Source organism: Arvicola amphibius, chromosome 7 (genome assembly GCF_903992535.2).
Source record: "Arvicola amphibius chromosome 7, mArvAmp1.2, whole genome shotgun sequence".
Classification (NCBI taxonomy): Eukaryota; Metazoa; Chordata; class Mammalia; order Rodentia; family Cricetidae; genus Arvicola; species Arvicola amphibius.
The window spans coordinates 50,911,925-50,926,646 of record NC_052053.1 but is presented as its reverse complement, the minus strand read 5'-3'; the positions used below and the strand labels follow the sequence as shown (position 1 = coordinate 50,926,646).

Below are 14,722 nucleotides of genomic sequence, written 5' to 3'. Positions count from 1 at the left end.
CTCATGAGGCAGGAAAACTAGTCACCCTTATGCCCACATAGCATGTTTTCCCTTACATGTTGTCACTGTCAATTGATGTGACCCAGATGCCTGTGCATCTGAAAAATGCACACGGGGGGAGGGGGTGGCTGGAGAAATGGCTCAGTGGTTAAAGCAGACTGTTCTTCCAAGCAATGTTGTCTTTGTTCTGCCTCAATAATAGAGCAAGATTCTTCATGGCAGCCTAACCGCATCATAGATCTAAAAATAAAAGCACCCTCCACTCCTGGTTATACCCTGTGCCCCATAGATTCTGCTACCATGGCCACAATGAACATCCCCAAAGAAAAAATTACTCCCCATCCAAAAAAGTCAAGCTCACTGGTTAGCAAATGATCTTTTATTGAAATATTTTCTCTTGTTGCTTCTTAGCTCTAGAAAAGGGAGAGAAATTATCAGTCACAATGGGGAACTATTCCCACAAAGAATTTTTACCCTTTAACAATACCTCTATAAGACAGAGGCAACAAAAAGCCCAGCTACCCCCACACTAAGATAAAGGGGAAAATGCAATGTCACTTACAGCTGGACATTCCACGGCACCACTGTTGATGTCATCAATGATGTCATGAGGGTGGCGCCCATCCACATTGCAGCCCACAGACTGTGCAGTTCCCAGAATCTCTTTAATAGTTCCTATATTAAAAGGAGAAGCCTCAGTCCCTTGCAACTCTTTATTGAGGGGCAAAGGGAAAAAACGATGGCTTAATGCACCCCACTGGGTGGTGACGGTGCACACCTTTAATCCCAGCACTTGGGAGGCCAGTCTGGTTTATAGAACTAGTTCCAGAACAGCCAGGGATAAACAGAAAAGTCAGTGTAAAATAACTTACCAGAAAGTTCTCTGGCTAAAGACCTGTGTCGCATCTGCCGGGCAATGTTGACGATCTCGTCGAAAGTGATATTTCCACTGTGTTTAACTGTGGGAAAGAAAGCACAAGGGTGGTTGTTATTCACAAGCTATGTGCCATCTTCGACAGGATCATTTTCTACGTCTAGCTGTCCCCATGCTTTCGGCACAGAGTCATCCACATGGAGGACAACCCTGTTTCCTAAAGCTGGGGCTTACTGTCAGCTCACCACTGGATTGCACCAGCCAACAGTACTGGTCAGGTGCAGTGGCGGGTGGCTGAGGCAGAATCAAGTTCCCCAACAGCCCAACACAACTTCAGGGATGGGAAATGCAGCTTAAATCCCTGGGGCTACGGGTTCAGTGTCAACCAACCCAAGGGTGTTACTTTAAGCTCCTGCACCCAGGAGTCAGAACAAAAAGCAAACACTGGAGCAGAAACCAGTCAAGTGCAATCAACTCACTGTTCTTCTGCTTCTTCCTGTCTCTTGGTGGCTCCTTGAGGGCTTTGATGATCAGGGCAGAGGCAGAGGGCACCACCTCAATCTACAAGAGAAATCCCCCGTGAGCAGAGCAGGAACCCTTCAATACCAATACCGCCACTGAAGTATGTCAGTGGGTAACAGCACTTTCTACCCAGCCCGACCACTTGAGTTTAATCCTAATCCCTAGGCCCCACATGGTGGAACCCTACACCCTAGCACCAACCACCTTCCCAGAAGCCTTCCCGCGAAGATTGATTCACCAGAACAGTGAGATCCCATGACTTCCCAAGAGCTACCATCTCAGCTTTCCCCACACCAAGCAATGTAAATACCTGGGCCTGTCTGTTCTGAATGGTGAGTTTCACTGTAATCCTCAGGCCTTTCCAGTCACCGGTTGCCTTGGCAATATCATCACCAACTTTTTTCGGAGACTGTAAAAACATTGAAGTTGAAGGTTTAGGCTTTGAACTCACGCTTGCCAGCTCTCATTACTCCACACCTCACGACTACGTCAACTGTGCCCCAAGAGCTTATATGCTAGGCTCCCATGGGTTACCCACGGAGGGTGCTCCCTTAAAAAAATCTCACGGGCGAGCAGGTTTTAACCACTCACCGACTCCACTGCTCCTTCTAGGTACAAAGTCACCAAGCACATGGTAACGTCTGAGCCTCCTCTTTGCCGCCTAGAACCCGCCTGATGACTGCCCCAACCGTGCCGTGAGCCATATACCTTTCTCATTTCAGCTTCCCTTGAAGTTTTTATTATCAAAACGGGGCTGAAGTGGACCCGGGTTCGAGCCCCAGCACCCACATGGTAGGGGGCCAACAGGCACATACCCAGGAAAAATGCAGTCTGCCCTTATATTAAAAGACATTAAAAACCGACGACTTACCAGACCCAGGGGGCCGATCTTGGGGGCCAAGGCGGATGTGGCGCCGACCTCACCTCCGGTGCACCTCAGGTACACTGAGAAAAAGCACAATCAGACCTTCCGCCGAAAGCGCCGGGCCGGAGGCCGCCCTGCCGTCGGGCCGCAGCCCTCCCGGGGCCAGGCCTTACCCAAGGCGCACAGGCTGCACCTCCCCGACTACACACGAGGAAGCCGAGGCCCAAGGGAGGCAGCCCCGCAGCCCCGGAGCCAGGCCCGGGACTGCCAGCACGCGGCGGGGAAAGCTCCACCCGCAGCCCGGGCGCGGCGAAGGCACGCACCGACTTTGATCTCGTTGGGGTCGAACTTGGGCGGCATGGTGGAGGCGGCTGGTGTCGGATGAACCCGGATTCGGGACGACCGAAGAAAGTTGCACCGTTGCCTCCTCCGAGCCGAAAACCGAAAGGAAGACCGTCGCCCCGCCCACGCCGGATATAGGCACAAAAGCTCGGCTCTCGCGATAACCGCTGGCTCCGCCCCGCGGCGGGGTGACGCCCTCGCCGCCCTGTTTATTGTGGGCAGGCGTTTGCAGCAGAGGACTGGAGAGCCGTATTCATGGGTGAGCTAGGGAATTCGGAAGGGGTGGATGTTCCAGCACCCTCCCTGGGAACTGTCAGAGTAGTAGGGCTGCCCCCAGAGACCCTGCTTCCTGATGTATTCCACGTTCCCTTATTATGAGGAGGATGACTCTGGAGTCCCAGAGCCCCGCCCCTCCCCTGAGGAATCCGCATCTGACTTGCGGGACCCCAGTACCAGTGCTACCCTAGTAGCCTTCTTACCCATTTGTAGTGTGTGCATGTTAGTTATACAAGCAAACTATTCGGGTCTAAACCACGATTCTTAATTCTGCGATTCTTTGGTTTCTAGAGTCTCGACACTGTCATCCTGAGCTGCATGACTTTATGAGATTCAGAGTTTCCGTCCTAACTTCCTATGTTTGAAAGAGACCCGACTGCAGATCGCCTTACTGGTGCCTGTGTCTGCATCTATGACCAAACCTTCAGAGTGATTAGCCTACCTTGAGGTCCACCCCAACATCGGAACATCGGCAAAGGACCTTTCCATCCACAAAGCCAGGTCAGCCACTGGCCAGCTCTGCCAGGGGAGGATGGGTGTGGTTCTCCCAACCAAGCTACACCATCAGGGAGGTTCAAACCAGATTTGAAGGAACCTTTGCTGGGAATGACTAGGGAAGAGGACTTGGTGTGTGTTTTGAGAGGATTTGGAAATCTGGACTTGGAGGAAAGAGATGAGGGAGGGCTAACCATTAGCGAGCAGAAGGGAAGTCATCGGTAAGGGATGGAGGAGGGCTCTTTTACATCATTCTTCAGGAGTGCCAGCAGGTGAGTGAGGAAGGAGCTGGCTTTGCAGGCCTGACAACCTCCCCTGACAGCCTACACACACCCAGGAATGGAGACTTGAAATCTCTAAGGACCAGGGATGTGTCTTCAACTGCAAGACTCCTCTAGCCTTTTCTCCCTGGCCCCTGTGATAGTCCTGAATCTGTTGGTCATTTGTGTGGTGCACTCTGTCAGAGTCTATGACATGGCCCTGCCATACATGAAATGTCTGAGCCCCACTGAACCCAACAGTGGCAACATTGCTCCATCTTACATCTGAGGAAACAGGCTCTGATTGGTGACCCAAAGTGACAGAGCTGGTCTTGAATGTCGAAGCCTATGCTTTTGTTAGCGACACACTTCCTCTCAGTGATTGCTTCCTTCCTGTCTCTGGCCCTAACACAGCAGTGGAAGTTCTAGATTCTGGGCCAGCTATGGGCACCCAGCTTCTGAGTTCAGGTTAACTTTGTTGAACTGTGAAATCCAGGGAGCTGTGCAAACTGCACAGGGTCAGAGCTTGAAGGGCAAGCACCCCAGATGGTTCTTCTGTAACCCAGGTTGTGTAGCCAGATCAGTGGACACAGGACTGGAGTGAGGATCAAATGGATAATAGCTTCATCAGCTGAGTCTGGCAAGAGTCCTCAGAGAACAGCCCTGGAAGGCATCTGGGGGAATCTTCCCTAAGGAGGGAAAGTAGCTCCACACTAGAGGTGATGTCATCGCCTCCCAGAGGGTCAGTGGCAGGTAAGCCCAAACCCAGGGCACCTGGCCTGCGTTTATGTTCTTTCCACCATATTCTGGGTTTATTGCTTTGTCGACAAAGAACAAAATGTTGAGCGCTGCTTTGTGGGCTCAGGGACCGACTGAATGAGGCAGATAGCCCTATCCACAGGGAACGCTGGCCAGCTGCATCTCCCAGCTGCCCGTCTGCAGTGTCAGGGACAGTGCACTGGCCAGCTGCATCTCCCAGCTGCCCACCTGCAGTGTCAGATACAGTGCCCTAGCCAGCTGCATCTCCCAGCTGCCCATTTGCAATGTCAGGGACAGTGCACTGGCCAGCTGCATCTCCCAGCTGCCCACCTGCAGTGTCAAGGACAGTGCAGGTTCCCAGGTGCTGACTTCTGTCTTGTGCTCCAGTGTCCAGAACTCACACAGGAGGATGCCCCTCTTCTTTCGGAAGCGGAAACCCAGTGAGGAGGCTCGGAAGCGCTTGGAGTACCAGATGTGTCTGGTAAGGCAGGTGTATTTCTCTCACTCCTAGGCCCCCTGACAAGTCTCTAGGGGTACTTACTCCTTCCCTCTGCCTTCCCTCCTCTGGGAGTGCCCTTCCTCACAGGCTGAGTGTGTGTTGGTTTTTTTTTTCCCTGCTGGACCTCAGATTGGGCCACCTGCCAAACGAACCAGTAAAAGCAGGCTGTGGCTGTGTCCCTTCCGGCTCCTTATACCTGTGCTTCCTTCCTACTTTCTCCATCCCACAAGTATGTCTTGCCCGAGTGCTTTTTTTGTTGTTGTTTGTGTGTTTTGTTTTTTTAAAAAACATTTATTTATTTATTTATTTATTTATTATGTATACAATAGTCTGTCTACATGTATTGCCTGCAGTCCAGAAGAGGGCACCAGACCCCATTACAGATGGTTGTGAGCCACCATGTGGTTGCTGGGAATTGAACTCAGGACCTTTGGAAGAGCAGGCAATGCTCTTAACCGCTGAGCCATCTCTCCAGCCCTGTTTGTGTGTTTTGATTTGGGGAGCTGGGCATGGCTCATACCTGAAAATCCAGCACTAGGAAGTCTGAGGCAAGAAGATTGCCACAGATTCAAGGCTAGCCATCCCAGGACCCACATGGCAGCTCACAACTGACTGTAACTCCAGTTCCAGGGGATCTGACACCTTCATACAAACGTAACATGTAAGCAAAACACCAGTGCGCGTAAAATAAGAATAAATAAATCATTAAAAAATGGGATCTTTTTTAGATTTTATTTATTTATTTGCATACAGTGTTCTTTCTGTCTGCATGTTTGACTGCACACCAGAACCGGGTAACTGATCTCATCATTGGTGGTTGTGAACCACCATGTGGTTGCTGGGATTGAACTCAAGACCTCTGGAAGAATAGCAGGTGCTCTTAACTTCTGAGCCATTTTCCAGCCCTAAAAAGTGTTTTGTTTTCAAAAAAAAAAAAAAAAAAAAAAAAAACCTTCAAGACTCAAAACAAAGCCAAACCAAATTACCATTACTTTTAGGAGAAGCTAAACAACATGAATATGAAACACTCACAGAATCAACAGAACTTTCGTAAACATACAGGACTTGAAGATTCTTTCTGTGGGGTTGGGAGGGTGAGGAATTGAGACAGGGTTTCTCTCTGTAGTCCAGGCTGGCCTCTAACTCAGAGATCTGCCTACCTCTGCCTCCTGAACGCTGGAATTAAAGACGAACACCACCACACCCAGGAGATGTGAAGACTTTTTAAAAAGCCTTTCTCTCGAACCTCTGCAGAGAGTTAATTCTTGCAGGGCACAAACAGGAGGATCAGGAGTTGGAAGCCAGCTTTGATGAGTTTGAAGCTGCCTGAAACCTTGTCTCAAAAAAAAACCAATTCAACTTAAAAATGTGTTTTTCTCCGTAGGCAAAAGAAGCTGGGGCAGATGACATTCTTGACATCTCTAAATGTGAACTCTCTGAGGTAAAGAAAGGGTGTGTAAGAGCTGTGAATTTAATCTGTCCTGTGTCCTTGAGGAAAGCAACTATAGACTTTTCAAAACGGCGAGAGTGAAGATGGGCAGGTGGCTCCACCAGTGAAGCGCTTGCCTTGTAAACATGAGGACTTGTGTCCCCCAGAGCTTGCTGGCTAACCATTCTGCTGAATCAGTGAGCTTTAAGTTCAGTGAGAGGCGGGGAGTAAGACACTCAGCATCAGTCTCCCGCTTGCCTAGAATGTGCGCACTCAGACGCAGTCAGACACGCGAAGTAAGAGGTGCTCACTGTATTTCATTCTTGTCCAAAAGAGTTGAGATCATCTTTTGGCCTCAACATAGTCTCCAAAAGTCAGGGCCTAGTTCAAAAATGAGCCAGGTGTAGCAGAGCGCACCTTTACTGCCAGCATTCCATTCAGGAGGTAGAGGTAGCAAGGATGCTGAGTCCGAGGTCAGCCTGGGCTACATAGTAAAAGGCTGGAGAAAGGCAGGAAGGGAAATCTGGGGATGAAGCTCACTGGTAGAGTTTGTCAAGCATGCAAGATGCCCTAGGTTCAATCCCCAGTACTATGGGAAGAAAGGAAAATACACTACGGATTTCTGGGGTGCTGGGAGAGAGGACTCTACCCTCCAACAGTTCCTGATACCACAGAGTAGGTAGGCTAGGGTTGGCTGAGCAATCTCCTGCCAGCTGATTGCCAGATCCTCCATTCTTCCCCAGCAGTCCCCTGGCTAAGCACTGTCCTCAATCCCCTCCCACCGGTGCCACTGAGAGAGCAGTTGAGGCAGCTGGCAGGCAAGGAGGCTCTGACCCTTCTTTGTCTTGTCTTAGATTCCATTTGGGGCTTTTGCAACGTGCAAAGTTCTGCAGAAAAAGGTAAGCAGAGTCGTTGTTCAGAAAACCACTTGCTGAGTGTCTGCCTGGGGAAAACTACATGAACTTAGAGGAGCCACTGTCCTCACACAGCCTCCTTCCTGCTCTCTGGCCCTTGCCCTTTTGGCCTGCAGTAGAGATTGTCGCAATTAGAGCAGGCTCTGGGACTGGACCACTCTGAGATGCTCCTGGCCCTGACTTTCATAGCCTCGTGACTTAGATAGCTTCCATACATGCTCACACCTCTGTTTTTTTTTTTTTATTAACTTTTAGCATTTTATGTGCATATGTATTTTGCCTGGATATATATTTGGGTTTTGTTTTATTTTGTTTTAAATTTATCTATTTATTATGTATACAGCATTCCTTCAATGTGTGCCTGCAGGCCAGCAGGGAACACCAGATCTCATTATAGATGGCTGTGAGCCACCATGTAGTTGCTGGGAATTGAACTCAGGACCTCTGGAAGAGCAGTCAGTGCTCTTAACCACTGAGCCATCTCTCCAGCCCCTGGATGTATATTTGTATCACATGCATGTGTGCTGCCTGGGGAGGCAGGAAGCCCAGCGACTCTCTGGGACTGGAGTTAGAGACGGTTGTGAGCTACCATGTGGATCCTGGGGATCAAACCTAGGTGCTCTTAACTACAAAGCAATCTCCAGTCCACACCCCAATTTCTTCATCTGTGAAAGGAAGACGACATTTATAGCTGTCTCATGGTATTGTGTGAGTGATAGAGGAGTCTGCCAGCCACGTAGCACAGTTATTACCTCCCCCAGTGTCATTCATAGAGCATTCACTCGGTGCATTCTTGCCGTCCTCAGAGTTAGAAGGGGGTGAAAGCCTTTCTAGGAGATCAGGCCAGGCTTTGCATATAGGTGGGTGTGTACACACCATCAGAGCTGGACCTGGAATGGTGAAACACATTCCTGCCAGTAGCATAGTGAAATTCTTCTAAGATACCAAAGCAGGAGTCAATGTCTAACAAGAATAGCCATGCTTGGCACAGTCTGAGTAGTGGACCCCATAATAACCCAGGCTAAACACCTTCACCACGTGGCTTGTTTATTGCCATGGCAGCCCTTGGAGAAAGCCACTTAGTGCTCTATTTTCTAGGAAACGTTAGAACCAGGAAAGGCTAAGCAGGATAGCTGACCCCTTCTAAGAATGTAAGGTGGAATCAGACCACCAAACTCTTTCCCCCAGGTATGGAGTCTAGTTCAGAAGAGCCCATGACTCTAACAGCTCCCCCTTGTGGTCTGGTTGAGCAAAGATGCATGGCCGCCCAGGGCAGGGGCCAAGCCGCTGACCTCACCCTTGGCCTTCCCTGCCTGCTGCTCTCCTGGGACCCGACATTTCCTCTCTTCTCAGGTGTTGATCGTGCATACGAACCATCTCACGTCCCTGCTTCCCAAATCCTGCAGCCTCTTGAGCCTTGCCACCATCAAGGTACTGGGCCCTCTCTAGGCACCGGGGACTCTGGTGCTCCGGGTGGCAGCTGAGCCTCCACACCCTCCTTGGGTCTTCTCTGTTAAAATATGCCGAGAGGTCCTCACAGAATGGTCACTGTGGTGTCTGATCAGTGTGGTTTCTAACCACTCCTGGGTGTCGTTGGTAAAGAGAACCCAGCTCCAGCCCCTGCTCTCCGAGGCTTCCACTCCATCTGCTCCTAAGCTCAAGCCAAGTCAGCAGAAAGGAGGACGTGATGGCCCTAATGAGGGGAGCAGGAGGGGCGTCCAGAGAGGGTATTGCTTTTGATACGTCAGTGGCCTGGGTGGACTCCCTCCTGACTATGGACAGGATATGGTTACAGTGTCCGCCCGGGGTTGTTCTATGTGGAGGTAAACGTGTAAGGGTGGATCCCACGCTAAGAGTGAAGACTGAAATCCTGCTCTGTGTCCCAGTGTTCCAGCATTAGCTCCGGCAGGTGGGGTTGGAGTGGCTTTGTTCTATGGTGATTGTGTTTTAGGATGTGGTTTCATTATGCAGTCCCAGGTGGCTGTGCAGTCCAGTCTTGCCTCAGACTCACAGAGACTCTATTGCCTGAGTCCTGGAATTAAAAGTGTATGCCACCACACATACTGCTCGGTGCTTCTGAGAGATTTACTCATTTTTACCTTATGTTTATCATCGTTTGCCGATAGATAGATAGATAGATAGATAGATAGATAGATAGATAGATAGATAGATAGACAGACAGATAGATAGATCGAGCACCACAAGCATGCAGTGCCTAACCAAGTCAGAAGACGGGGGCGCCAATCTGTAGATGGAGCGGCGGGGCTGCGTCCCGCCATCCAGCTAGCTTTATCCAGAATAACTACACGGAAACTGTATTCTTTTAAAATACTGCCTGGCCCATAGTTTCAGCCTCTTATTGGCTAATTAACCCATATTTAGTAATCCATGTAGCACCACGAGGTGGTCGCTTACCGGGAGAGATCTTAACCTGCATCCATCTCAGAGAGGAGAGGCATGGCGACTGCATATGGCGACTGCCTGAAGCGTCTCCCCAACTCTGCTTCCTTTCTCCCACAATTCTCTTCTGTCTACTCCGCCTACCTAATTTTCTGTCTCTTAAAGGGCCAAGGCAGTTTCTTTATTAATAATGAAAGTAACACATAGACACTCCTCCATCATTTCCCCTTTTTCTGTTTAAACAAAAAAGAAAGGCTTTAACTTTAACATAGTAAAATTACATGTAACAAAACAAGAATTACAGTTACAATATTTAGATCTAATTTATCTTTTATAATAACTAAGGAAAGCTATAACTATCTATTTATTCTTCAACTCCATCAAAGACTCCAGAAGGATATAAAACAAAAAATAAGTAACTTTCAACGGCATCAGGAGCTGGAGTTGTAGGCTCTTGTGAGCTGTCCAGTGTGGATGCTGGGAACCAAACTTGGGTCCCCTGCAAGAGCAGCTCTTAACTGCTGAGCCTTCTCCACCCTCACTCCATGCTTTTCTGTTGTTTTCTTTGTGCTGATTTTTATTTTAGCGCGCGCGCGCGTGTGTGTGTGTGTGTGTGTGTGTGTGTGTGTGATCAATATACCCAGGCCCTCACACATACTGATGACGTGCCCTGCCACTGAGTCACACCCCAGCCCATGTGTAACTTTTGTATTCAGTAAAAAGAGAACATGTAAATCAGACATGGTATAGCTGCACATATCTGTAATCCTGACGATGGCAAAGAGGTTGAGGGAAAAGGATTGACCAGCCTAGGCTACACTGTTGGAGCCTGCCTCTACACCCTGAAAGGAAAACAAGACTATGAGCTGAAGCGCCGGTGGAGCTGGGTGTGCTGGCACGTGCCTTCAGTCATGGTAGAGCAGGCGGAGCTCTGTAAGTTCAAGACTAGCCAGGTCACATAGTGCGAGACCTTGTCTCAGGGAAGGGGGGGGCATGGTGGTGCACACCTCTAATCCCAGCACTCAGGAGGCAGAGGCAGGTGGATCTCTGTAGGCCAGACTGGTCCACTGAGTGAATTCCCAGACAGCCAGGACTATGTAGAGAAAAAGTGAAAAAGATTATGAGGCAGGACGCTGAACGAACGGTGGGCAGGAGGAAGAGTTGTTGTGGGTGTCTGAGTCCTTTGTATGATCAAAGAGAAAGGGTCACTGCGGGATTAAATAAGGCCTTGCAGGCAGCAGGGAGAGCCAGCCACACAGAAGATGATTTAGTGACGGGCACACAAAAGTTGTTTCTTAGGGACAAACAAGTTCCTTATACCAAACCCAGACCCAATCTACACTCCTGGAGGAGCCATGCCCTTGCGTTTTCCGTCCTCACGTCCTCACCGTGCAGTTTGCAGAACCCAGATGTGCCAGGGCCGTTGTGTGACTAAAGTCGCAGAGGCTATGAAGGTCCTTCAGAGAAACAACTCTAAACAGCAGTTACTGTCTTCCACATGATTCCTTCAGGTCCAAGTGCTTCCAGAAAACAACTCTGGTTCTGGTGCTTCCCCTAGATACAAAAACTCTGTTAGATTTCCTGCTACAGGTTGCCATGTTGTTACCAGGGTATGAGGAGGCCTAGTCATCTTCAGCTGCTCTGCATTCTTCGTTTCTGGGGCCTGACAGATGTGTTTGTTCTGTAGGTTCTGGATCTCCATGACAACCAGCTGACAGCCCTTCCTGATGACATGGGGCAACTGACAGCCCTACAGGTAAGGCTGTAGGACACGGGCTTCTGTAATGCTGGGATGTTCTGATGTGTTGTCACGGTGGACCCGGCTGTACCGCACTGGGCACCGACACTGCACTGGGCACTGGTGCTGCCCTTCCCATTGCACCCTGGCTGTGAGGGGCTCTCCACCAGGACTTGGCATGTACTTCATGGTGGTTCATGGCTTCAGAGCTTTAACTGCTCCTCCCCAAAAAACAAACACCTAGGGGGTTTCCATCTTAAAGGCAGATTCCAGAGACTGTAGATCTGCCGTCGAAAGTGCTTTGGTTAGGTTCCCTGCACCTACATGGCAGCTCACAGCTGTCTGTAACTCCAGTTTCAGGGGACCCAATGCCCTCTTCTGGCCTCCGCAGGTATTGCATACATGTGATACCTGAGTTTGCTTTTGTTTTTTGTTTTTTGTTTTTTTGTGTTTTTTTTGGTCTTCTGAAACAAGGTTTTTCTGTGTAATAGCCCTAGCTGTCCTGGAACTCGCTCTATAGACCAGGCTGGCCTTGAACTCACAGAGATCCGCCTGCCTCTGCACTCTAATCCCGAGTGCTGGATTAAAGGCGTGTGCCACTATCACCTGGTGGTGCATAGTTTTTATATATTATTTTTAAAGGACAAAGTCTGTACTCTCCTGGCTCCCTGGTCCTTTGTGGGTAACTGCCCATGCACTGGCTTTGTGCTTTATTTGGGGCTAGCCCTGAGCTATTGCTCAACTGTAGATCACCATGTCCTAACCCTCAACTGCCTCACTGAGCCCCTGTCAGCATTTCTGCCCCCGCATTGGTTCATGCAATCCCTGGGCATTCTGCAGCTAATATAGATGGTGAAGCCTCAATTAGGAGTGTGTTCAAGAACTTAGCTTGGCTCTGTAGGACACATGACTTAACTTCTCTAAATCTCAGTTTTCTCATCCCTTAGATGGGACCATAACAGCCCGTGCCTCCCTCTCAGGGCTGTAGGAAATAAGGGCAGGTCTGTTCGGTGCCTGGGTGATGCAGGCTAAGCCTGCACTCTTACCCTGCTGTTTCCTTCCTTAGGTACTGAATGTGGAAAGGAACCAACTGACGCATCTCCCGCGCTCTGTCGGGAACCTGCTTCAGCTCCAGACCCTCAACGTGAAAGGTGGGGCCACACCTCCAGAATCAGGCCGGCTCTCTGGTGCTCTCCCCGGGAGCCACCGAGTGTGAGGGTGATGCCAAAAGCCATAGTGACCCCCGGCTAGCGGTTAACTAGTCTGTCTCTGGTCACAAACTAGAGGCAGTGGGCAAAGGCAGACCATAGTGAGCGATAGGAAGAGAGTAGGCTAATGGGCAGGACAAGAGGTGCCGTTGCAGTGGCTCTGCGTGGCTCGGGACACTGCCGACCTGTGGATGTGGCTGGTCTGATGAGTCCACGAGGCAGGCTAACATGAGGAAAATAAGGCTCTGAGCTGCGGCCTGCTCAGGCCCCCCTCCCCTGCAGTGAGGTAGTGACTAGCCAGGATACCAGTGTGCTGTCCTTGGCCTCCAAAGAGGACTTGCCTTTCTGTGACCAGGCTCTTATCTTACCCTCGCTGGCCCTAGCCTCTCGGCACAGAGAGACTCAGCTCGTCATGTGACTGTGGGAAGTAGCGTGCTCTATGGGGAGGCCGGGGTCCTGAGTAGCAGTGTCAGGAGGTGGCAGCAGGCTTTGGGTCCCTGCAGACAACAAGCTGAAGGAGCTTCCTGAGACCCTGGGGGAGCTGCGAAGCTTGCGTACCCTCGACGTCAGTGAAAACGAGGTTCGGAGACTGCCGCTGATGCTGGCTCACGTGCGGACCCTGGAGGTAAGGGGGCATTCTCTCCGGTATCACCGAGGGCTGCCGTGTGAATGTTTGTCACATGGTGACCTTGCTGCCATCCTGGCAGTGGGAGGGCATAAGTCCAAGTGAAGGAGGACGGGTGAACCCAGAAGGGTCCCCACTCTGTGGCCTTGGAGCCAGAATTTGAAGAGTGAGAGATGGGATGTAGCCTTGGACTTGGGAGCGTTCAGTGGAAGAGCAGAACGAAGAGAGGCTAGAACGGGCGATGAACAGGAAAGCTGGGCGTGGAACAGAGACAAGGTGGAGATCTGGGCTCGGTGTGGAAACTGCACCTCGTCAGAGCACAGGTGGGTGGGCGAGAATGTCCTGGGACCCCGTGAGTCACCTCGGGGTGGATGAGGAAGCTCCCCACACCAGGCAGCGCACACCAGAGGAGTCTGTGTCCTCGCAGTCTGCTTGAGAATCTAAGATCCCAGTGTTGACAGGGTTGTTCCTTTAAGGCTTCTCTCTGCAGGTGGCCTGTCCCTCCTGGGCCCATCCTCTGACACCAGTCAGATTGGTCCAGCCTGGCTCTAAATGTGAATTCTGGAGTCCAAGGGTTAGGACTTCAGTGTATAAAGCAGGGACCCAGCAAACCCATCACAGACGCCAGCGCTAAGTGGCCCACTCAGGGACAGTGGGCTCTTGGTCCTGACAGGGTAGCTTGTCGCTCCTCAAGCACTTTTGCATGTTTTTTGAGATAAAGTCTTGTGTGGTCCAGGCTGACCTTGAATTTACTTTGTAGCTGAGGATGGCGTTGAACTCTTTGATCCTCCTGCCGCCACTTGCTGAGATTACAGATGTGCACTAGTACACTCAGTTTGTGTGGTGCCAGGTGTCAAACCCAGGACTTCACTCTGCCAGCTGAACCACCTCCCTAGCCCCTCGTTGGCACTATCTGAGTCTGGGCCTGTGCCAACTCCCAGACCCCCTGTGAGGGATGTCCTGTTATGACTGCCAATGAAGAAACTGGGGCACACAGCTGCCATAGATGGGATTGGACATTACAGCCTCGGGACAACCCTATGGCCTCACATGTAAAGCTCAGAGTCTGGAATAGGGACTTATCTGTCACAGTGTTGACAGCTTGTCTGAGCATCCCAGAACTCCCCAGGTCCTTTGGTGAATAACCTCCGTCAAGCCAGACTGCAGAACAGAGGTGTCTGGGAAGGCGGCAGCTGGACAGAGAGCACATCCGTGTTGCCCCTCACATGGTGGTGAAGCATAGTGTGCTCATCAGCTCCATTCTCTGCCTCTCGGGAGAACATTCTGTGGTGATGGGCGTTTCTCCTGACTGTGCTGCCCGATTCGGTGGCCTTGTTCATCTCTTGAGCGTTTGGGATGTGGCTGGTGCCACCAAAGAACTAAATGATGTTGTTGAGTCTTTATTAATTCCTGGGTAAAAAGTCACGTGCTTTGCAGTTGCTCGGGCCCTGAGGCTATCCTAAGATACTTGGAGCCCTGAGGGACTGAGGCTGTGGTTCAGTGGGAGAGTACTTGC

At 50.6% G+C, this 14,722-nt stretch overlaps 2 protein-coding genes and 1 non-coding gene across 5 annotated transcripts in view; 1 reads left to right on the top strand and 2 right to left on the bottom strand.

Annotated features, from left to right (window-relative positions):
• Positions 1-364: 364 nt before the first annotated feature.
• On the bottom strand, positions 365-2,745 carry Rpl12 (ribosomal protein L12). Its single transcript, XM_038337517.2, has 7 exons — positions 2,585-2,745; positions 2,268-2,341; positions 1,707-1,805; positions 1,354-1,435; positions 873-959; positions 563-675; positions 365-413 (listed from the first exon to the last, which is right to left on the bottom strand). The coding sequence occupies exons 1-7, from the start codon at positions 2,619-2,621 to the stop codon at positions 408-410; spliced, it is 498 nt and encodes a 165-aa protein (XP_038193445.1). The 5' UTR covers positions 2,622-2,745; the 3' UTR covers positions 365-407.
• On the bottom strand, positions 1,037-1,165 carry LOC119820123. The gene has a single exon (XR_005286392.1). It is a non-coding gene; the product is annotated as a small nucleolar RNA SNORA65 (small nucleolar RNA).
• Positions 2,746-2,791: 46 nt separating the features above from the next.
• Lrsam1 (leucine rich repeat and sterile alpha motif containing 1) overlaps positions 2,792-14,722 on the top strand; it is a 33,793-nt gene continuing 21,862 nt past the window's right edge. For 2 of the 3 annotated variants that reach the window (XM_038337516.1, XM_038337514.1), the window contains exons 1-9: positions 2,792-2,862; positions 3,171-3,380; positions 4,781-4,874; positions 6,277-6,333; positions 7,176-7,220; positions 8,589-8,666; positions 11,323-11,391; positions 12,440-12,524; positions 13,085-13,206. In XM_038337516.1, coding sequence (XP_038193444.1) covers positions 4,803-4,874; positions 6,277-6,333; positions 7,176-7,220; positions 8,589-8,666; positions 11,323-11,391; positions 12,440-12,524; positions 13,085-13,206 — 528 coding nt within the window. In that variant the 5' untranslated portion in view covers positions 2,792-2,862; positions 3,171-3,380; positions 4,781-4,802. Of the gene's footprint in view, positions 2,863-3,170; positions 3,381-4,200; positions 4,388-4,780; positions 4,875-6,276; positions 6,334-7,175; positions 7,221-8,588; positions 8,667-11,322; positions 11,392-12,439; positions 12,525-13,084; positions 13,207-14,722 lie in introns of all 3 variants that reach the window. The other variant, XM_038337515.1, reaches the window with a different exon arrangement.

What these genes read in the sequence shown, in the direction of transcription:
- Rpl12 (XM_038337517.2), bottom strand. Translation starts at nt 2,621, where the DNA reads ATGCCGCCCAAGTTCGACCCCAACGAGATCAAAGTCG. An exon ending in AGATCGGCCCCCTGGGTCTG is followed by an intron (nt 1,806 to 2,267) that starts GTAAGTCGTCGG and finishes ATGTTTTTACAG; the next exon opens with TCTCCGAAAAAAGTTGGTGA. An exon ending in TTCAGAACAGACAGGCCCAG is followed by an intron (nt 1,436 to 1,706) that starts GTATTTACATTG and finishes TTTCTCTTGTAG; the next exon opens with ATTGAGGTGGTGCCCTCTGC.